The sequence below is a fragment of the Hemicordylus capensis genome, chromosome 2, assembly GCF_027244095.1.
Source record: "Hemicordylus capensis ecotype Gifberg chromosome 2, rHemCap1.1.pri, whole genome shotgun sequence".
NCBI classification, from domain to species: Eukaryota; Metazoa; Chordata; class Lepidosauria; order Squamata; family Cordylidae; genus Hemicordylus; species Hemicordylus capensis.
The window spans coordinates 312880524-312904347 of NC_069658.1; the positions used below are offsets into that span (position 1 = coordinate 312880524).

Sequence of the window (23824 nt, forward strand, 5' to 3'; positions counted from 1 at the left end):
CTGCCTCAACTGATATGTAACCAATATGAAATGCTATTTTATATCGATATCACATCACATATATCTATATTTTGTATACATATGTGGAGATAGGCGGTATAAAAATGCAAAAATAAATAAATAAATAAATAAATAAATAAATAAATAAATAAATAAATAAATAAATAGGCATGGCATGTGGCTTCTTATCACTACTTAATTCTTTGTCACACCATATTACTACTTGTTTGGATGTACAGTAGAAAGGTTTTGTGTGTGGATCTAATTAAATTTGAGTTGTACAGGTTGTTTCCTTTGAGAACAATGTTGGTACTGCATTTTTAGAACCAGACAGCAATATGTTTCTTTAGTTCATAACAAAACCCTATGAGCATATATGGTAGAACCTTAGCTTCTCATTTCATCTCATGTTCTTTATATTAGCTTGATTAAAAAATAATTGGGTTTCATCAAAGGCTATGTGTGAGCAAAACGTGCCCATTAAGAAATTCCAAAATATTTGCCTCTAGTAATTAGTCATGCATTTGGCATTTGGCATCTTTTCAACTTACATCTCTATAATTCAAATAATGTTTGTTAAATTATAAAATATTATGAACATATTTGTCTTGTTCATTTGGTGTCTTTGATATTGTGTATTGTAATGAATTGTGATGGAATTCTTAATTATCAGGAAAGTAGGGCTTTTACAGAATCTCTACTATTAATACAGTTAATGTAAAAGATATTTGTATGCTGCTCTTCCTCAGCTCTTGGATTCCCCCCCCCCCCCGGTATGTACAAAACTGCTTAATTCTAAAAATATACATTTTGAACTGGCTCTTTTAAGAATACAGTCATACTTATGGGAATTTAATGCTCGAGGAATAGGTGACTACCTATTAACAATGTAATTAAACTCACTCTGAGGAATATTCACTAGGTTGACTATTTTCCTTTTACTTGCATAACTGACATTTCATGCCATTTACTGTTAAAAATAATAATAATTGGTTACTTTGTGGTACCTAAAGAGAGAGGCTATTTTAGTTAGCCAATAGTGCATCATTATTATAAAATGTCTTAGATGTTCAGAATCAGTACTAATAGGCAAATAAAATCGGTAAGCTGGTATCTTTTATTGGGTAAACTTCTGATTGCCTAATTTTATGGTATAAACCATTTTTTTAATTCAAAGCAAAGACTGCATTGTATTCTGTTGGGATTTTAACACTGCTGTGTACTGAAGTTTTTGAGAGAGTTATGACCTGTAAAAAGTAGAAGATAAAAATAAGCCCCTGAAAATATGACTTGTAAAGAGAGAAGTCAAACCAGTGTGACTGCAGCCTTTAGAGAAGCCAGAGATTTGTTTTATGGATATATGGGAGTCAGGCATAGCACAATACCCTTTGGGTATTTTTAATAACAATTAGTAAAATTACTTTGCTTCCTCCATGAGAACATTCCACAAGAATGTTCCTATTGTGCTCAATCAAGGCTTGTCAGCAAGTCTTGATTGTTGATTAGACTAAAGAAATCTAGTATATTCTCCTTTTCACTAGCATGCAAATTGCCTTGCAAAAATGTAGTGCTACACACAGCAAGGTTTTTAGAGCTTTTCAATGCAACTTACAGCTGCACCACAGACCTTAAAGAATCTTAGGGTAGAGGGTACTTTCTAAAATATGCAGTCTATGTGCTGCCTTTTTCTGTATACAGTTGAAATATTTAAAGTCAAAAATCCAAGTGAATATATCCATTATTAATTAAGAAAGCTTTGATTGACCACAATAGGAACATTCTCATGGAAGGAGCAAAGTAGTTTTACTAATTAATGACACTTTTTCATTTGCAGTGAGCATCTTGCTTTACATTAAGTATTGCATACTACAGCACTGAGTCATAAAGGAATGCCATGCTACTGTATATGAATTGTCAAGCTTTTCTATCACAACACTTTAATATCCAATAGTAACATGATTCTATGGGATCAGTGGGTAACCTAATTCTATATTATTATTATTATTATTATTATTATTATTATTATTATTATTATTATTATTAATTATTATTGACTTCTCATTCTAATCAAGATTTAAAAAGCAGGTGAAAGAATGGCACATATAAATGTATAAACATTTATAATCTTATGGTGTTTTGTAAAAAGAGGAACTTTGGGCACAATACAACTTCACATGTATAGGATCCAACAGTGTGCTGTACCTTGCTGTAAAGTGTGCCGTCGAGTCAGTGTCAACCCCTGGCAACCGCAGAGCCCTGTGGTTGTCTTGGGTAGAATACAGGAGGTGTGTACCATTGCCTCCTCCTGTGCAGTAGGAGATGATGCCTCTTCCTGTATTGCTGCTGCACGATAGAGGTGTTTCCCATAGTCTGGGAAATGTACCAGCGGGGATTAGAAATGGCAACCTCTGGCTTGCTAATCAAGTCATTTCCCCGCTGCACCATAGTACCTAGCCCATTATGGCTATCCAAAGGAGATGCAGTGATGCATGAGTGTGTCTGTCCCCTTTCACGCAATAATTGTGTGTATAATCAGTGCATGATGGAGGGAGCAGATCACACTTGCCCTCCAACTCTGTGTGTTAATATGGTCTTCCGAACAGAACCTACATACATAGGCTCTGCACACAAGATTAGATCAATATATGGAGGCTGATTAAGGGCTATCCTCCTCCATGTACACTATTTTTTTAAAAAAATTCTAAATGCATTTTGTTGGCAATATAAATTGTACACAGAATTGTGTGAAAAAGCTTTTCTGTGTAGGTAAGATTCAGCCAGTGGCTTGGACTTGAGACTGGGGAGAACAGTAAGGGAATGTGTAGAAAGCCTTGCAGTGGCTACCCTAACCCATAGGTTAGTGTGTCATTGCAGGACGGAAGAAGCTGATGCTCATTTCTGCTTCCTCCCAATGCAGAGGAAGTCCCAGTTAACACTGAGACCTGCTCCTGCGCTAAAAGAGTTTTCCCTACTCAGCAGCAGCCTTGTTCCAGCAGCAGCTCAATAGTCAGAGGCAATATTCCTCCAAGCATATATATATTGTGCTACCATATGTTAGTGTCGGGATGCCATGTTACCTGGTCGCTTCAGTGGCCCTGTGGAGGCTGGAGAAGGGTGTGGCATCCCTCCTCTGAGTAGGGGTGTGCAAACAGGTTTGACATCGAATGTGTTTGATGTTGAACCGGTTCGGTTCGACCATTCGGGGTTGAACCGAACCACCCCCTGTTCGGTCCAACCCCAGACCGAACACACCCCAAAGTTCTGGGGGTTAGCAAGCTTAGGTTTGTTAAAAATAAAATAAAACAAAACAGTTTGGTACCTTTTACTCCGCTCCAGGGAGTTCCTGGAGGTGGTGGTGGTGTCTGTGGAGGTTCCCCCTCCCCCGACCGGCCTTCGAAATCACCCCCTCAGCCGGTTTTCAGCCTTCACCCGGTGGCCTGGTGGCCATTATATCGAAAACCAGCCGAAGAGCGGCTGAACCAGCCAAGAGGGTGATTTCAAAGTCCGGCGGGGTGAGGGGGAATTTCCACGGACCCCATCACCACCTCCAGGAACTTCACCAAGGGGAGTAAAAGGTACCAAAAAAAATTTATTATTATTTTTACAAAACTAAGCTTGCAAACACTGAACCAAACCAGGGCAACGTTCGAGGGGGTGCTGGACCAAATGGGCCCAATTGGGTTTGAGGCCAGTCCGGCCTCGAACCAAACTGGTTCAGCCGGATCTGTGCACATCACTACCTCTGAGGCTTTCGTTCCCTTTACAGGGCAGTGGGGATGAGAAGGGCTCAGGCTAGTTGGATCCTAGTGAGGTTGAGAAGGCAAAGCACGGAGAGCTGCAGGAAACAGCTCTAGGGATACAGCTAGGTTGGGTGTGGCAGGAAACAGGAAGCAAGATCAGGAAGGGGGTGGGGATGGAAGTAGGCTTTAAGCCCCGTCAGCTCTGCACTGGAATTTTTAAAGACAAGGTAGCTGATGATGAGGAGCTGCTTCTGAGAGAGAGGAGAGAGAGCTGGCTGAATGCAGCAATCCAGGAGGAGGACTGAGGTGACAAACTAACCTCCTCCCCTGGCTGTTCCTGAGGCTGACCTTTTTGGGGTTGCTCCAGTCATTCTTGAGTTAGGCTAGGAGCCCACCTCATCCCTTGGGAGTCTGACAGTTAGTGGTAATAGGACGCAACCATCATCTCCATGGTCTGGTTGAATGTTTTTCCAGAGGCATCTACTAGCTCAGCTGGCTGCTGTTTAAAACAGAATGCTGTACAATATGGGCCTTGATCTGATCCAGTAAGGTATTTTTGTATATGCTAGGAGTTCACTGTGCTCCACTCTATGTCTATGGGCCTAGACTCCTGGATGCCTAGGGTGAAACATGTAGTCCATATTGTCTCTAGCACACTTGGAATCTTTGGGTGTGCACTGTATCTGGTACACATCTGGCACACTGCCCCTGGGTGTTGGGGCAGAAGAATATGCTATTTTATGATCCAGATGAGCCTAGGCATAAGTAGAACATCTGCATTGCCCTTCCAAGCATAGTGTGACATGCCCCTTGTACATGGTAGGTTTTAAGAACTGTATAATCCCTAAGTAGATGAAACACAACACGTTATAATGTAGAGTGACTTGCTAAATGACTCTGCAAGCCATGATGAAAATGCCCCCCTGCCAAGTAGCCACCTACCCCAGAAGCACAAAGCAAACCTGAATTTCCAGGGGAGGGGTTAGGGGCACGGTGGGCTGACCGCAGGAATGTTGAATGGATCATGCCACATTCAAAATTCCTGGATCAGCCTGGCATGCCACCGTATGCAGATGTCCGAGTAGGAGATGTATCGGTAGGAGAGGGGATCCCTGGTTTCCAGATGCCTCTGGACAGTGGTATTGCCCCTGGAGGTGAAGGCAGGGGTGCACATCTTAACACGGATGGGCTGGCTGTCAGGGGGTATGTTTTTGCGGCAGCTTAGCCATGTTCCCCAAAACACGGAGAGCTGTCTCAGTGGCAGCACTCCCAACGACTGCCATCCAAAAAGTAACCTTGCTTTATTCAGAGCCCCCATGGCCTGACACTCTCATGAGAGGGCTGTCCATGGGAGATGAGGAGGTTTTGTGATCAGGCATCAGTAGAGTTCTCACTCAACAATTTTCTCCCCTCTACTCTGATGGTCCTTTGCATGAGTTGTTTGAGGTTGTCTCTATGGCCTGTAACTCTCTTGAACTGTTGTTTTTGGCACAGGTTCCAGTGATGGAGCATTGCCTATCCAACCATCTGGCCCTGCTCATGAGTAAGAGTGGGGAGCATGACCCCCCACAATAAAGGGGAAGGGGATGGGCCTCCCTTCCCAAACTTATATGTGAAAAAGTAGAGCTTTGCTGCTCCTGAATCTGTGCTTATGGGAGGCCCTGAAAGCTGGTCAGGAGAGCCCCCATGGGCTGGGGATGCCATGGCATACTGGCTATCCCTGCCATGAAGGGGCTATTTGCCAGGGTATACCTCCTTGCATGGACTGTGTGGACACGGGGGTTGGGCGTGGACCTTTAAGCTCATTCAAAGCTCCCGGGCTGGATTTGGGTCTGGGTCAGCACAGGAATTCCCAGGAAAGGAGAGCCCCAGTTTCCAGATGCCCTGGAACAGTGGGCTCGGCGGCCTTTGGGGCTGTGGGTCATGGTGCACACCCACACTTTCAAAAAGCTTTCGACAAGGTTCCTCATCAAAGACTCCTCAGGAAACTTAGCAGTCATGGGATAAGGGGACGAGTACGTGTGTGGATTGCTAACTGGTTGAAAGACAGGAAATAGAGGGCAGGTATAAATGGAGAGTTTTCACAATGGAGGGAAGTAAGAAGTGGGGTCCCCCAGGGATCTGTGCTGGGACTGGTGCTTTTTAATTTATTCATAAATGCTCTAGAAGTAGGGGTAAGCAGCAAGGTGGCCAAATTTGCAGATGATACCAAACTCTTCTGGGTAGTGAAATCCAAAACTGATTGTGAGGAGCTCCAAAAGGATCTCTCCAAACTGGGGGAGTGGGCGACAAAGTGGCAAATGCGGTTCAATGTTGGCAAGTGTAAAGTGATGCCCATTGGGACGAAGAACCTCAACTTCAAGTATATGCTGATGGGATCTGAGCTGTCAGTGACTGACCAGGAGAGGGATCTTGGGGTCGTGGTGGACAGCTCATTAAAAGTGCCCACTCAATGTGTGGCAGCTATGAAAAAGGCCAGTTCCATGCTAGATAGAGATCATTAGGAAGGGAGTTGAAAATAAAACTGCTAATATTCTAATGCCCTTATACAAAATGATGGTGCGGCAACATCTGGGGTAGTGCATACAATTCTGGTCACCACATCTGAAAAAGGACACTGTAGAACTGGAAAAGAATATGCAGAAGAGGGCAACCAAGATGATCAGGTGCCTAGAGCACTTTTCTTATGAGGCAAGGCTACAACACCTGGGGCTATTTAGTTTAGAAAAAAGATGACTGTGGGGAGACATGTTAGAGGTCTATAAAATCATGCATGGTGTGGAGAAAGTGGATAGAGAGAAATTCTTCTCCCTCTCACATAACACTAGAACCAGGGGTCATCCCATGAAATTGATTGCCAGGAAATCTAGGACCAGCAAACGGAAGTACTTTTTCACACAACGCATAATCAACTTGTGGAATTCTCTGCCACGAGATGTGGTGACAGCCAACAACCTGGTTGGCTTTAAGAGGGGTTAAGTCTACTGACAGAAAGGTGCAATCTCAAGGCCATTCTTCCATCTGTGCAGAGAGAAGTCAGTGTTTTTCTATGTTTGGAATACCAATACAACTTACAAAAAGGTTGTATTTCCAAAGTTTGTTTGTAAGTCAGATCTGTGAATGGGTAGGTATTTGTAAGTTGGGGACTGCATTAATGTAATATGTTACGGAGCTTTGTCTATATATATATATATATATATATATATATATATATATATATATATATATATATATGGATGTTTGATGTTTGTAACTCAGGGATTGCCTCTAACTAACTTATGCACTTAGGACGTTGTCCTGCCATGATTTATTTACTATGTCCAACTGACTTCAGTAGAACATGTATAACAAGCAGGAGCAGTATTACAGTCTTAAATTTGTAATTATACTAACAAACTGTTAAATGCATGTTTGCTTTCACACTTAGCCCTTTCTTTGGAATTGCCATCCTGATATTTTTAAATCGATTTTGCATAAGAAATCGTGCACTTTTGCTATGTGATTTCCAGAGCAGAAAGAAAGAAAATAGCAAATGATGAAATTTATAAAATATTGTGTCATGTCATGTCCATATTGCCAAATATGGTACTTCAAAGATGAATAAAGGTTTTCTGTCACAACAAATGCAATGTCTTTGTTAAGCTAGTAGTAATGTTTTAGTGAACAAGATCAGCAAATTGTGGTATTTTATGCTTTATTTTAGTAACCTATGAAACAGTCATTGTCTTCTACAATTATGCCGTATCCAATATCAGTTGTCCTAGTCATGTCATATATCAGTATAACAACAGGGTTGATAAAAATAATAAAATAATTTTTAAAAGTATGGTTTTTTAAAACCAGATTTTTACATTTTAATTTATTATTATTATTATTATTATTATTATTATTATTATTATTGATTTTAATTTAAAAAACAATTTATAAAAAATAACCTAAGTCAAAGATATAATCATGAATGTTAATCATAACTCCTAATTATAGTCTGTGAACTTGTTAACAGCAGTATATGGGGGTTGAGGGATAACAGACCTGATCAATCATGTTCTGCAGGTGTTGTACATGCACACACACATACAGTCAAACCTTTGTCCCTCTCTTTCTTCTCTAAAAGTGCATCGACATTAGACCTATTAAAAACTCATACGGGTGGACACTGTACACAGGTACAAATCTTACACAGTTGCAGTCACTCACATGTTACGTTGAACATCAGTACATTTTCTACCTGTACCATGCATTTGAAGGGCCTGTATACAGGTTCACTTTTAAAATGAACCAAGGTACAGTCATCCACACAAACGTGTATGAATGTACAGACATATGTACATTTGTACAGCATAATGTCTGAAATGGGCTAAAGAAGGCCAATGAATGAATAGATGGGGATGGAGTAGATCTGAGCAAGGAAGAACAGTCTGGATAGCAATGCAAGGGATAAGGGAGGGGAATTGAAAGTGAAACCAAAGTGAATAGAACATATATGCAGTCTTGAGGAACCTTTTTACCCCTGAGTGCATCCTTCATTGTAGAAGGCAAACGCCTATCATGGCCGCAGACCGTAAAAGAGAAAATACCTGGGGATATTTTAATAAAGTTCCTATGCCTGTGGATAAGACAGGCATGCATGCAAAATAGAAACAGTGCAACAAAGAAATGCAAGGCCTGGTTGCCCAAAGGAAACATCTTGATGTGTGCACTTATTAGAATGTGCACCTACCTTCTAAAAATGAAGCTATGTCTATATTAGACAAGAATGTGCTTGTACTAGAAAATTAGCTAATCCGCACAGAGCATCTACATGCTAGTACCTGATTGCTCCCCTCACCCACTGCCATAGCCCCCCCACTCACCTCAGAGATCTCTCTACCCTCACCTGAGCCGCACCGCTGTTCCTTCTCTATCTGGTTGCTTCCACCCCCCTCACTCGTTTTGGTCATGGGAAGGTGTCACCCAGGAATCTACTGACAAATGGAGGAAGATGGGACAGTCTTGTGGTCTGAAGGTCACAAGAATGGGTATCAATACGCAGGCAGAAGATATAGCATGGCTGCTAGTCCAACTTCCTTGTGTTCCTCCATGAATTGTTAGCCTGTATTACTGTGCCTGCTTGACAACATTACCCGGATGAACAGTGACCATGTGACTATGGTAGCAAGTTGCAGAAGCTGAAGTAGAATAAAGGAAATGAGTGTTAGAACTCCCTTTTGCAAGTGTAGGTTTCCATGACCATAACTGCCCTCAAGGTAGTACAACAGAATGTACATGATGTCAATTCTCTAATGTTCACTCATTATGCAAAGATGTAGCGTGCACCTGAAGACTGTTGCAAAACCATAGCAGCAGGGCAGCATAGTAGTATGGGTAAATTTAAAAAGTGTGTGTTTGAATCGCTGCCTTAAATCTTTTAATTTATCCGATATTTGTCTATGTGTTTTATTTTTGCGGAGCATGGGCAGAAACAGTGGATGGGAATTGGAAGGGAGAGTGAGCAGGATATTGGGGATAGTAGGGAGACTGTCGGTGACACACTGGGAAGGCAGAGAAGCCTTGGGGGACCAATATTTCATGACAAAATATATACAACATGTGGATAGGGGAACTGCAGGAAGAAATCTAGTACATGTGGACAACCTGTACTGCCTCCATGTAGAATTTAATTGTGATCATCCACTGAATCTCTCATATTTTACCCCTCTGTCTGGAAAGGTTCTAGCTAAAGTGCACTACTATAGGGAAAATCAAGCTATTTGGATTTCAGCTTGTAGGATAAGTCTGGTGCAACTTAAAATGTTCAACTTAGATATGCCAATCAATCATGCTGATATGACTACATTTGGACTGGATTTTGACTTGAAACATTTATCTGGACCCAGAATATCTCTGTATTCCTGAAGACAATATGTCCTCAAAACCATATGAATGATCATATTTAGAATCCTAAACTATTTAGAATTGTAATCTGATTTGACTTGGTGGTTTGCTCCATTATTTATGCAACGGTAGAATTCTACTAAGCACTGTGACAGAAGAAATGATGTTATATTGTAAGTGTAAGAATAGAAATAATTAATATAGAGCTGAATACACACTCATGGGAGCAAATGTATCTAGAGAATATGCTTACATTTAATTTACTGATCCTGTTGTCTGAGTTATAACCTTAGAGATTTTGCATCGTGATAGAACTCTATCTGGATTATACAGCATGCTTTAATGGTATGTGTCACTAGAGAAATATTTATCTGGTCTTACAGGCTACAATATGAATTTAAACAATCCAATATGTATAAATGCTGGCACAAAAAATAGTGTCACCTAATGCCATTACTACTACATTTTTATATACTGCTTTTCAACAAAAGTGCTCAAAGCAGTTTACATAGAAAAATAAACAAGTAAGATGGTTCTCTGCCCCAAAAGGGCTCACAGTTTCGAAAGAAGCTAAATGTAGACACCAGGAACAACCACTGTGGGTTAGATAAGGACAATTGCTCTTTGCCTGCTAAATATAAGAGAATCACCACATTAAAATGTGCTTCTTCGCTTGCTTAGCAGGGGTTCCTTACCACTGGATGGAACTTTACAATTGAAGGATTTCTTAAATCTGCAATGTTTCTTAAAGTTCCTAGTGACATTAGCTACAGACATGACAGGAGTATTTCAGTTTAATTTCAAAAGGACACTTCATTCTTCAGAAAATTGCAAACCCAAAGTCGATTGGTCTTGTTTTTTAAGCTATTAAACAGACAGCATCTGCCCTGCTCATAACAGACAGAGAATATGCCTGATGAACAGAACCCAGATGGTTAACTTGCAAATTTTGTATCCTTCCGTACTTCACACATGAAGATAGAAACGTTGCTGTGCTTCTCTGGGCAGAGTCTAGCAGCTCAGTGACATGACCTGGTGGAAAATGTTTGGGCTAACAAAAGCAAGACTTTAATATGCTGCAAGCAGGAACAAAAAGTGCGTACAAGCAGATGGCTGCAAATAAGCAAAAATAGTGAGGCAAACCACACTCTGCAAAACAAATCAAATACGTATTGTATACTATACTTGTGTGAAGGAATAGAACTGATCACTGGTGCAGTGGAGCTGGGACAGGGCGGATCGCTGACCTCTCACTTCTCCGGTTCCCAGGACACTGCCGGGTCACCCCCGCCCCCGCCACTACCTGCCTCAACTGGTCCAGCTGTCCTCTTGCGGCACACATTAAGAATATGGCCGGTTTCCCCACTGGCCACTGCTGCTGCGGAGTGCACCGCATACCTCGGCCTGCCCCAGCAAGCTGGCATTGCTGGCCAGCTGCCCAATGCCCTGAGCCAAGATGGTTTCCGTGCATTTGTTGGCATCTGAATCCACATATGCACCAAGGCAATCTGAGCCCTGGGGGCGGGGCAGCCAGCCGGGAATGGTGGCTTGCCAGCACTGGGGGCCAGGCCGAGGCACATGCTGGACTGGGTGAGGCACTAGCCAGTAATACGGGGTAGCTGGCCATATTCAGAGAGAGTGTAGCTCGGTGAGGCCAGGGTTGCTGCAAGCCAGAGCAGAACCAGCAATGCCAGAGAGGTGGAAGTGAAGGCAGTGCCAGGTCCTGGGCAGTGGCAGCTGCTGCCAGACAAGGTCTTGGGCACCGCCAACAGCAAGCCATGGAGCAGCAGGAGCATGGCTGCCCCACAGGCAGGGACATGGGGAAGGAGCAGAGCTTCATTGTATTGGCTGCAATCTGCAAGGAGAAGTGCAAGCAGAACTCTGCCCAATTTCTGGCTGGAAAACTCCATAGGCGGTGGTGGCTGCTGCTGCGGTGGGAAGGGAGAGAAAGCAGGGAATCTGCTGCTGTCCCCTGCTGCTCCTTGCCAAGCTCTCCTGCCCTGGTATACACTGTGCTCTGGGAGTGTCACTCCACCCCACCACTGCCTGCCTCTTGTCCTCTCACCCTCAAAACCCACAGCCGCAGCCTCCCTGCTTACATTTACCAGGCCTGCCCTTACGTTTGTTGTTAGGGATGTGCCAACAGGTTCAATTCCAAAACTGTTCAAAGTCAAACTGATTTGGTTTGATAGCTCAATGCTGAGCTAAACCCCCACCCCAGTTTGCTTGACATTGGACCGAATCACACCCCTCCACCGTCAGTTCAAAGACATTTTTTAGTGAAGGTTTTTTTATTATTATTTTTTGTACTTAGCCCAGGTAGGCCATGCAGGTGCCCATTGAGCACGTGTAGCGCCCTCCAAAATGGCCACCACAATGGGGGCAAGGCCTGGAAAGGGCACAAGATCACCCAAACCAGGTGCTTTTATAAATAAGAAAGGCCAGCAAGGAGAGAGGGAACATCCACGGACCACGTGCTCCCGTGGCCTTGGAAAAGCTCCCCAGAGGGGGTAAGTACAAAAAATAATTTTTTAAAATTTTAAAAAAATATTCGTAACCCCCCGAGCTGAACTGGACTGTGGGGGGATTCAAGGGGGCAAAACTGAACTGTCCTGGTCCGGTTTGAGGCTGGTTTGGCCTTGAACTGACACAGGCCAGCCAGTTTTGTGCACACGCCTATTTTTTGTAGCAACTAAACTGCTGCCCTCTACACAAACACCGTTTATAGCATGAGCCTCCCCGCAGAGTTGTCGGTGATTGACCAGGAGAGGGATCTTGGGGTCCTGCTGCACAGCTCATTGAAAGTGTCAACTCAACGTGCGGCAGCTGTGAAAAAGGCCAATTCCATGCTAGGAATCATTAGGAAGGGCGTTGAAAATAAAACAGCTAGTATTCTAATGCCCTTATACAAAACTATGGTGCTACCACACCTTTGTTATGAGGCAAGACTACAACACCTGGGGCTTTTTAGTTTAGAAAAAAGATGACTGCGGGGGAGACATGATAGAGGTCTATAAGATCATGCATGGTGTGGAGAAAGTGGAGAGAGAGAAATTATTCTCCCTCTCACACAACACTAGAACCAGGGGTCACTCCATGAAATTGATTGCCAGGAGGTCTAGGACCAACAAACGGAAGTTCTTTTTCACACAATGTGTGATCCACTTGTGGAACTCTCTGCCACAGGATGTGGTGACAGCCAACAACCTGGTTGGCTTTAAGAGCGGTTTGTATAACTTCATGGAGTGAAGGTCTATCAATGGCTAACAGTTGGAGGGCTGTGGGTCACCTCCAGCCTCAAAGGCAGGATGCCTTTGAGTACCAGTTTCAGGGGAGTAACAGCAGGAGAGAGGGCATGCCCTCAACTCATGTCTGTGGCTTTCTGCGGCATCTGGTGGGCCACTGTGTGAAACAGGATGCTGGACTAGATGGGCCTTTGGCCTGATCCAGCAGGGCGGTTCTTATGTTCTTATGTTCATTCTTCTCTGCCAGTTCTCTGTTTCCCACTTCTAAATGTCCCTCATCCCTTCCCCGACACCTCACAAGTGGCTAAAAGTGTGCTTAAAGTGGGCAGTTCAGCTCTCCAGTACTGGAGAAGGGAACTGTGCAGCCTGAACTAAATTTGAAGGAAAGGGGTTTTGTAGAATGGCTTTACTGCAAGGAGAGGAGGAGAGCTTGGCTGGCATTTGCAGGCTTATGCTTTGGTTCCCCTCCCTCCATTCTCTTTCTTTTGTAACACCAATTCTAGCTTCCCAGAAATAATAATTTCTGTTTTTTTAATCAGTCACAGCCTCGATCTGTTCATTTGTTAGAGGGAAAATGACACTCCCTTACAATAGGTACGACTAGCTGAAAGGTATTTGGATCCAGCAGGTGTAGCAAGGTTGGATAGGGCCCTGGGGGAAGAAGTGAAGATAGGCTCTGTGATGTAGTGTTGCATGGACAGACAGGGAATCCCTGCCCCCCCACCCCGGTACTTTTTTCCCCTCCAGGGTCTCATCAGGGATGCAAAGCCTTCGGCTTTCTACATGGAAATAATTTGCTGCTCTTGTTATTTCAGTTGTTTATTACCATTCTTCCTGTTTTAGGAACATAGGAAGCTGCCTTTATACTGAGTCAGAACATTTATCAATTTATCTCTGTGTATTGTTTACACTGACTGGCAGCAACTTTCTATATCAGGCAGGAGTCTTTCCCAGCCCTACCTGGAGATGATGCCAGGAATTGAATCTGGGACTGAAATCAAGTCCTACAGTAGACTAATGTGAGGACATCCTAAAATGCATGACTCAGAATGCCCACAGAAATGCAATGGTTTCTTCCAAATGGCCATGGAATGCATTGAATTTCAAAATAGCCAACAGCCATTCAGAAATTCCATGTATATGGTCCTTTGGAAAGAACTAGAGCATTTCAGGGGGCATTTCCTGTCATTCATTCTTGTATACATGATTTGATTTCTTGCAACAGCCTACCCCCCCTACCCCCCCCCCCCGGAAATTATTGTATCTAAGTCAGGGCTTGTGGCCATTGTGATGGGTGTGGCTGTCAAGGTGGGTGTGGCTATTGTGACTGTCAAGGAGAGTGTCTGCACTCCTGAATTTGCAACTACATCACTGGAAGTGATTCCTACAGTTTGCATTTGCTTCTGGAAGAATGTGTGTGTTGTTTAGTTAGCTAATTTCAATCCCAAAGGGTCATTTAGAGTTCAACTACAGGGCAAGAGGTTAGAAAGTAGTTCAGGAAACAATCTAATGTGTTGGGCAAAATAAAAACTTTAGGGGCCAGGTTAAGGTATTAACCTGTATTTCTGAGTATTTCGTGGATTTTAGGCATCTCACTCAGCGGTCATTTAGCCCATTAGCTCGCTAATATTATTGGCTTTCTTTTTTCTTTTTTTCTTTTTCTTTTTTTCTTTTTGAGCTAAGCTTTGGCCCTTGTAAAATCTGAGATATGGAACAAAATATGCAGGCAATCATTGTTGCCTTTGTGGTTTTTAGCAAGAATTCCCTACAATAGCTTACATTTTTCATATAAATCACTGCCTACCATGTTGTGTTGTAATATGTAAGATTTTTGGCTTTATAGCGGAATGTCTGCTCAGAAGTAGTTGTGTAGTCTTCATTTATTTTTTATTGATTTTTTTTAGTGTATTTATTTTGCTTTAATCTACCATGAATTGTCCCTGGCTCCTCCTCTTTTCCAGCCTATACTAGTATTGTAAATTAGTCATTTTGGTGTTACATTTTATGTGCTGGTCTCAGAATGTAAATGGCGAGAAGGCTCAAGCATATTGAAAACTTTAATTCCTAGCATAGAGTCAACGGTAGCATTCAGAAGTGATGAAAATGCACTTAGCACTACTCCTCAGCATGAGCTTTGATTGAGTCTCTTATCCAATAAATAGCATACTATATGGGTAGTAGTCTGCAGTTGGTGAGGAATCCATGACAGCACTGCACACAGCTAATTATGTAGCGGGAAAAAGTCCTCTGGAACAGTGCCCTCCTGTTTGATTCAGCCACTTGTGTTCATCCTTCTATCACATGGATAGAGAATGGGACATCTTGCCAGAACCAAAGAGAATTAGACAGAGTTCCCACAATTATACTTGTTGCCTGACTGAATGAAGTCAAATGCAGCAAGGATGCATGCTCAAAATAAGCTTTTTATTTCTTGATCAAGAAAGGCACGAGTACAGTCAGAGATAATCTGGCTGGTACTGCGCCTTGAAGCTGCACAGTTGACCAGTTTATATAGGTTTCAAGCAGACAAGCATATCAGTAAAGCAATTAATACATCATTGGTAGTTAAACATACACATTCCAGAGCTGCTATTTAGAGCCTGGGAAGATAAGTTACTACTTGGCCTTTCTGATAATCTTACTCCCTATCAGTATCTGGTGCCAGGGATATCTGTTTTTGCTTGAGTGAGGGATTTGGCTAATGGACTAGTTGCATACCTATGTTATCTATCTCCCCACAGGTTCTGGCATTTGTTATTTCTGGCCTCCTATCTCACATTCTTGAGAGTGGCCCACATTCCTGGTTTGAACACTTCTCCTGACTGAACAACTTTCTTTATTTTAAGGCTCATGGCTCTATATTATTTTAGGGACATGAACCGAACTAACTTTTATACAATTATTTGATACACTTTTATAAGCTGGGATTAAATAATTCCATATCAATTATACATGAACTTGTAACAACTGAATTTGTATATTAAAAAGTGTTGGGATATAAAGCCTAGGTGTTTAATGCTACATGAAATAGTCAGGTAAAAAGATCCTCATCAACTGTTGTTGGTAGATATCCAGAGCAGATATAAGTCAACTGGACATTGCATCAGTTAATGTGCATAATTTACATAATATGAACATTAGGCTGCCTGGATTTGGAGAGCTTGAATATGGCAATGTTTTTAACTCATAAATTTAGAACCACTGCCCTTCCAAATGGCCAAAACTATCGATGGGAAAGTCAAAATCAAACTATATAAGGTATAGGGAAATTCAAGAATTTAGTTAGGGATAAGAGAGAGCAAATCAGATAAGCCACAATGAGGCTAGGAAAGGAGATAGCTACTAAAGAAAATTTGTGGGAGCTGAAAGAAAATGGTGGGTTTTAGAACTTGGCTGATGTAGGAAACCAATATAGCTAGATGCATTACTTTGATAGATTATTGCTGTTATGGTTTTCTGCAGTGTTTCCTATCATACAAATCTGCTTATTGCTTTAACGAACATACCCAACTGTTAATGACTATGGTTTCTGAACCTGGTTTGCCTCGTCATCTCACTCTATTGAGGTCTGGTTGGCTGAGCTGTATAGTTTTACAGTTTAAAAGATGGAATCAATAATAAGACTGAGTTCTTTTGCTCATCTCCCCTCCTGCTGCTCATGGTGCAGGCTATCACTCTGACTGTGACAAACAATATTACATTACTTGTGAACAGATGGTAGAAATTTATATTATACTAGCTGTTCACATGCAATAAAATGTTCATCTTTACAGATCAAGATGGAGGCATAGCAAGAACTGACACATCCAAGATCAATTTGAGAAATCAGGGGAGGTAGTTCTTAATAAGTTAATAGTGCCTCTGAGACTATGCAGAGTGCTTTCTTTCACCAATGATCCATTTCACCCTTCACCTCCCCAAGCACTGAGCATTAAGAAGCAAAATTTACAGAGTGATGCTACGTAACCTAGATTAAAACCCCACAACTTCTATCTCTAAAAATTAGACCGGAACCTGGTTTCAAATCAATAATTAACCAGTATAAAGATAGAAGGCACTCTTTAAATTTTTAATGCTTTAAAAATGGTATAGTTTAAAAAGTATATAGCTTTTGACTGATAACAGTTTTTTTGGAAACTAAAGAAGTGGGTGAGGACTGATCCAAGCATGACCTTCTCCTAAATCTTTGTGCCCTCTATTCTATACCTCAGTAAATATTGTTTTCTGTAGATGTGAGTGAATGGGACTTAATGTTATAGCACATTAGCAAAACATGAAGATCCTCTTACCTAGACCATAGCAGTGCTTTATTTACAAAAGAACGCTATTTCAAACTACAGGATACAGACAAGTGTATGTAGGCATTGGTCAGGGGTGTGTGTGTGTGTTTGTTTGTTTGTGTATTAGTTTCACAAAATATTTATTTTTTAAAATAGAATGTTCAAAGTTGGGAGAGAACACTGGATTATTGTGCAAAATGATTGTATAGGGCTGTGTTCGATTGTAAACATCTCCAAGGTACAACCCTATTTGTAATACAAAAGGCAATGATTATGAGTCCCTGGTTTATATGGCTGTATTGTATTGAATACAGCAATATATTGCAGAATATATTCAGGTGTGAATTTCTTTCCACATGGTGTATAAGTAAATTATGAATCAATTTCTCAGATTCCAAAACTCTGCATTCAGGCTTTTCCCTCATGGCCTGATTTCTTATCATTGATACTTTGAGAACAAACTTCTTAAACTGCTGATTTTCAGGTTTTTTGGGGGGAAACACATCAAACTGTAATGAAAAATGAAATCTTGACAGCATTTTTTTTTCTTTTCATAGTCTTCTATTGTCTACTATACAGTAATTTGAAAATGTTTTCAAACAATTGATCAAACATTAGATTTTACTTTGTATTGTCACTAATATCATAACTCTGAATTTTAAAAATCATCAGGCAGCTATCACTGTTTTGTGTTAAAGTATGGCAACCTCAAGTCTGAACGTTTTGGATAAAGAATATAGAAGTCAATTAAAATATATAAGAATTATTTTCAGTAGTAAGAGTTGATATACAACATACGTTAACACATTGGGCTTTCATAATTTAAGGGTTGGAATGCCTTTTACAGAAAATAAAGTTCAAACTTTTCACAGTTTTGTGGAATGGGAAAGAACTTGAACTAGAAAAACCAATTATAAAATAGGATTATACACATATCTTTCACTTATTACATATCTTTTCCAGTATAGTCAAACAACCAGTTAACATGAAATGCCAAGCCATGGTTGGGCTATCTTTGGGCTTGGACACTTTATTTTCTCAATATGTCTCTATTTTAGGCAAGTTATAGTATGTCTAACTCTGCAAACTACAAGTTTGTCATCTAAACAAGAATTGGAAACCATGGTCTAAAGTGGGGTTCCAGTTCTGATTTAGTCCTCCTAAAGTGGACAAGAGCAAATAATAATTTCCCAGTTCATACATAATGATGAACTATATGGTTTGCCCAAACCAGGAAGTCATGTAAGTGACACAAAGAGGTTATACCCTCTTTGTGCCACTTCCCTGACTTTGTGGTTTGGAGCATGTTTTGTGTGTGTGTGTGAAAAATATGAGGCTGATCAAACCACAGTTTAGCATGAACATTGAACTGACATTAATGCTTAACTGACCTGTATTTATTTATTATTTATTTAAGTATTCATATCCCACCCAAAACTTATGTCTCTGGGCGGTTCACAATAAAATACAAATTACAACAAAATAAAAAGGATAAAAAAGGATAAAAGGACTCACAATAAAATACAGATTACAACAAAATAAAAAGGATAAAATCACAATAATTTAAAATGTAAACATTAAAAAACTATCAAAGCCATATCTAATGTAAAAGTCTGGGTAGATAAATGTGTCTTGACTGTCTTTTTTTAAATTGTCAAAGATGTCAGCCTCTGACAACTTTAAGAGTTGTCAGGCTATTATTTTGGCAGGAAGTGCATTCCAGAGCCCTGGGGCAGCAACAGAGAAGCCCTGTCCCTGAGTAGCCATCAGAGGAGCCAGTGGCAACTATAGACAACCCCCTCCTAATTATCTTAATGGGCAGTGGGGCTCATAGCGAAAAAGATGTTCTCTTAAATACCTAGGGCCTAAGTTGTTTAGGGCTTTATAAGTTGGTACCTTGTATTCTGCCTGGAAACTTATTGGTAGCAAGTGTAGCTCTCTCAACACAGGAGTGATATGGTCCCTCTGAGAAGACCTAGAGACCAACCTGGCTGCTGCATTCTGGACCACCTGCAGTTTCCGGACTACGTACAAAGGCAGCCCCACATTGCAGTAGTCAAGTCTGGAGGTGACCAGCAGATGTACCACCATTCTGAGGATGTTTATCTCAAGAAATAGACGCAACTGGCATATCACTCGAACCTGATAGAAAGCACCTCTGGCCACTGCCTCAACCTGGGAAACCAGGGAAAGGTGTGCATCCAGAAGCATCTCCAGAGTGTGTACCTGGTCTTTCTGCAGAAGTGTGATCCCATCCAGAACAGACAGATCAAAATAATCTCCTGCATTCTGATCCTTGTACTGAAAACTTGATATACAATTTAACTGTGAGGTTTTGTGACACCTGTGTATAGATCTACACCACACATTAGAATAGTGTCTATGAGCTCTGTTTCCTCTTCAGTTTCACATTTTAGGTGGCTCATTGAACACCTAAAATGTTTCTTAGCTGTTTTAACCTTTTCGAGCAAAAATCAGACAAATATGACTTTCATTTTAAAAAAGATTAATAATTGACTTCATCCCTTCCTAGACACAGAATGGCATTTTCTGCTTATTTCTTCTTTTTGATCTTTTAAAAGGATGAACTTGTAGAACTTTCTCTTTAATCACCTGAAACTAAAATACATTGTTCTCTTGAAAATCCCAGGAACATGCTGTGAACAGCAAAATGAGCAGTTGGAATGAATGAATATATATATCATATATATGAGAGAACTTGTTGACAGCCTCGTTTTATTCTGTAGAATGGATCACAGCTATTGCATACTTTTATCAGATCATTGACCTGGCTTTTCATTAATGCTGCCAAGTTTCCAGATTGCTGCATTCAGGAAATTTGATTTTATGGTGTCATCGCACAATATATTCTGCACTAAACCATGCTTAAAAATTTCTCAGACAAATGTCAAATATGAGTCACACTTCTGTGCATTTACATTTTAAATTATTTTTATTCATTCTGCTGTATCATATTGTGTTTCCTTGTGATACATTTTGATCTATATTTTGTTTTATTAATTTAATTGTAGATATATGCTGACAGAGAATGTTAAATATTTAATTATTTGTATAGTTAAAAACTGCTTATTTAAGATTCATCTTCCAGTCAAGGGAATTAATTTCCAATAGGAAAATAGGTTCTTGCAATATTATCAGATAGTTGTTATTTTTAAGGCACTAAGACATAAGTGCACATGACTTTATATTTATTCCAGCATCCTTTAATTTCCATAATGCCTGAAAGCACAATACAATTTAAAGTAACTTAACAGAAGAACGGCTAGACTGGTGCAGAGTAATCCACAGATCTTGTTTTGACATTTCTGCAGATATTCCAACTAACCCAGAGCTTTTTATCATTGCTACAATAATACAGCAGAGACAATTATTTTGGAATACATCAATTTTAAATACAACAAAATTTTGACTCTTCTTTGCAATCAATCATCAACTCATTTTGTATGTATGCATAACCTATATAGAGGCTATCCCCTTTATTTTCAGGGAATTTGACTTGACAGGATTTTTAATTTTTTTTAAAGTACAAATTGATTGAAACCTTTCGGATATTACTCTTAGCACCCACTTTTCCATTAGAAAGCCCCTTACTAGACACTTGGTATGTTGACTTTGTTTTTCCTTGTGTCGTAGGTCTATAAATACTCTGCACCAGTTTTGCTGTCCAGCTCCATTGTACCATACCCAGCTAACTGTCCCTGCCACACACTCAGAGTACAGGTAAGAGTAGTTATGGTCCACCCAATTATTCCTTTCATAGAGAGATAAAACTTTTTAAATAGTTCCATATGATAAAAAGTGAATATAACTTTGTTGTACAAATCACAACAAACTAGCTTAATGTTAAACTTTTATGTAAATACTTTAAACTTGGTGTAAATTTGGTAAGTCTATGAAGAATTTTTCATAAAAATAGGATAAAATGTCTAGTCTTCCCAGTTTCTGTACAAATGGCATGCCCATAAAATTTATTTATTTATTTTATTCAATGTATATACTCCCTTTTTATAAAACATATCCCAGGGAGGTTTACAAAAGCTAATACAATAGAATTCCATAAATCACAATAAAATATTAAAATAAACTTAGACCATAAAAACAAAAAAGCAACAGCCATAGAGTGACTGGCAAACCCCTAAGCAAAAGCCTGAACAAATAAGAGTTTTCAGTTGATTTTAAAAGCAGTCACATAATCCAGGTGCTCATGTGATGATCCCTTAGCTGCTTATACACAGAGGCGCACTAACCCCTGGAGCTTGGGGACCCAGTCCAGTCCTCCAAGGTCCAGGGGAGCCTCCAAATGGCCAGGACTGGGGGCCTCCGGCAGCCATCCTACGCCTGCCCCGCCAAAGCTCCGCTTTAAAAACAAAACAAAAAAACCTTCTTACCACAGCTGAGGAGTGGCTGCGGGGGGGGGAGGAGTGGAGCAGTCCATCTCCCTTCTCCCCCCCTCCCCCAGCAGTGGTGGGGTAGCAGGAGCGATGCCAGGCCCATCCATTCGGGCCAGCGTCTTTAAGCAACTGCGAGGGTGAGCAAATGCAGGGGAGTAACAGCAGGAGACAGGGCATGCCCTCAACTCCTGCCTGTGGCTTCCAGCAGCATCTGGTCAGCCACTGTGCAAAACAGGATGCTGGACTGAATGGGCCTTAGGGCTGTTCTTATGAGGTGCGCCTACGCAGTTTAGAGATCGTCGCAAGCCATGATGTCACGGGCTTGCGACGATCTCTGCAGTCCTTCTCCTTTCTACCCCTCCCCCGGCGGCACTGGGGTGTGAGCAGCAATGATGCTGGGCCCATCCATTCAGGCCAGCATCTTTAAGCAACTGTAAAGTGCGACTGCACAGAGGAGATCGTTGCAAGTCCGTGATGTCACAGGCTTGTGACGACGATCTCTAAACTGCACAGGCACACCCGGCGTCGCTCCTGCTCCCACTCCACTGCTTCCGGGGGAGGGTGGAGAAGGGAGAAGGACTGCTCCTCTCCCCCACCCCCCGCAGCCACTCCTCGGCCATGTTAAGAGTTTTTTTTTTAAGTGGAGCTTTGGTGGGGCCCTTCCAAGGAGATTGGGGGGTCTTGTGTCGGGTGGGGCTTACAGCTGGGTGGTCCAGTTACCCAAATTACCTAGGTGTGCCCCTGCTTATACAAATATGCATGATACTCAGAGAAGTACAATTTTTTGAAAAGAACACACATTCAGACCTGAGAGATCATGTCTTCTGAAACAATGTCTAACAATGCTGGCACAGGGAGCTAAAAGAGTGTGTAATGGAGACTGGAAGAAGAGCTAGCAATACGTTGGCTACTCTGGCCACTTTGTCTTTAAATCAGTCCTGGGGCCTTGTGTGAGAGAGGGCAGAGCCGCCTGCCTCAAGCTCCATGCACTACCTCCAGTCTTTTCTCAGTACAGAAGAAGCACACACAAGCTAAAATCAAACATCCTCAGAAGGTGCCAGAATTGTATCACATCTTTTCTAATCTGTGATTCAGATTAGAACTGCCCTGAGCCATTTTGGAAGGGCGGTATACAAATCAAATCAAATCATTAAATAAATAAATTCAGGAGAAAAAACAGTAAGACGTGTAGTCTTTTAGTAGTTGTCTGGTTTTAAATATTAGCTATCTGAGTCATACTTGTCCTTGGTGTTATTAAGAGACAAATAGTATAAGGATAGCTATGCAGGATAAGTTTTGTCCTTTCTTTTCTAAATTTTTCCACATAAATGTTATTTCCAGCATATAAGACTCTCCAAACTGAATAACGTAGTATAAAATAAACAGATATGAGACAGGTGTATTCCACATATAAACTGCGATTCCTGGTGACCAAATGGAGGTAGGATATATATGCAGTTCATAATATAGAGAGATGGAAATTATGAATGCATTGGGCATATAATTTCCTTGCTTACTTGGATTTTTAAAATTGATTTCAAATAAGTGGAAATTTGCCAGCTCATGAATAACATTTGTGCTAAATATTGATGGTATGGTACTTAAAATTTGTTATATTTGTCTTGTACTAGTAAAGAGAAGAAAATCAGCAATGAATCCTAAATCTGTAAATGCATATATGTAGTTTCTTGCTTTCTAAGATGTGTTTTCCCCTCATAGCTCATATGTTGCATATTTGTTTTCCATATTTAAGCATTTTGTTCCTCCTGTTTCTCCTTATATTTTACTTGCTTCCATCACAAATATATGCAGTTTGGTAACAGTGAATGTGTAACCCACTTGTATGTGTTCCCAATAGGTTAATTATACCTGTCTATTCCAGTGATATGGAATGGAGTTTCTCCATTTCTTTTTAAGTTCACTACCTTTAATTGCTGTAGAACAGACCTAGACATCTTGTGACTTTGCAAGCCAAATTCAGGTCTTCAGCTGTATATGGTAGCCTAGGAGGCTCAACAATTTTGCTGCTTTCAGGAATTCGAAAAAGAGGAGAATTTGTCACACAATTATTCCTAGTGGTCTGCACTTAGCTTAGTGGATCACAAGCTGCTAGGTTGCTGTAGCCAATGTGATACTACAGTAGCTGAGGAGGATAAACATTGCTCTGCTGAAGCAAGCTGAAAGGGACTCTTTTCCATTTCATTTTGCTGTGTTAGAACTTCAGTGCATATAATTACAATTGGCAATAACTTTAGAGTTGCAGCAATGATTTG

At 40.9% G+C, this 23824-nt stretch overlaps 1 protein-coding gene across 12 annotated transcripts in view; it reads left to right on the forward strand.

Annotated features, from left to right (window-relative positions):
- Window positions 1-23824, forward strand: part of IQSEC1 (IQ motif and Sec7 domain ArfGEF 1) — a 595321-nt gene that overhangs the window by 229441 nt on the left and 342056 nt on the right. For 6 of the 12 annotated variants that reach the window (XM_053303424.1, XM_053303427.1, XM_053303440.1 and 3 more), the window contains one exon: window positions 20794-20880. The exons of the other annotated variants lie outside the window; for them this stretch is intronic. In XM_053303424.1, coding sequence (XP_053159399.1) covers window positions 20794-20880 — 87 coding nt within the window. The remainder of the gene's footprint in view (window positions 1-20793; window positions 20881-23824) is intronic. 12 annotated transcript variants of the gene reach the window in all.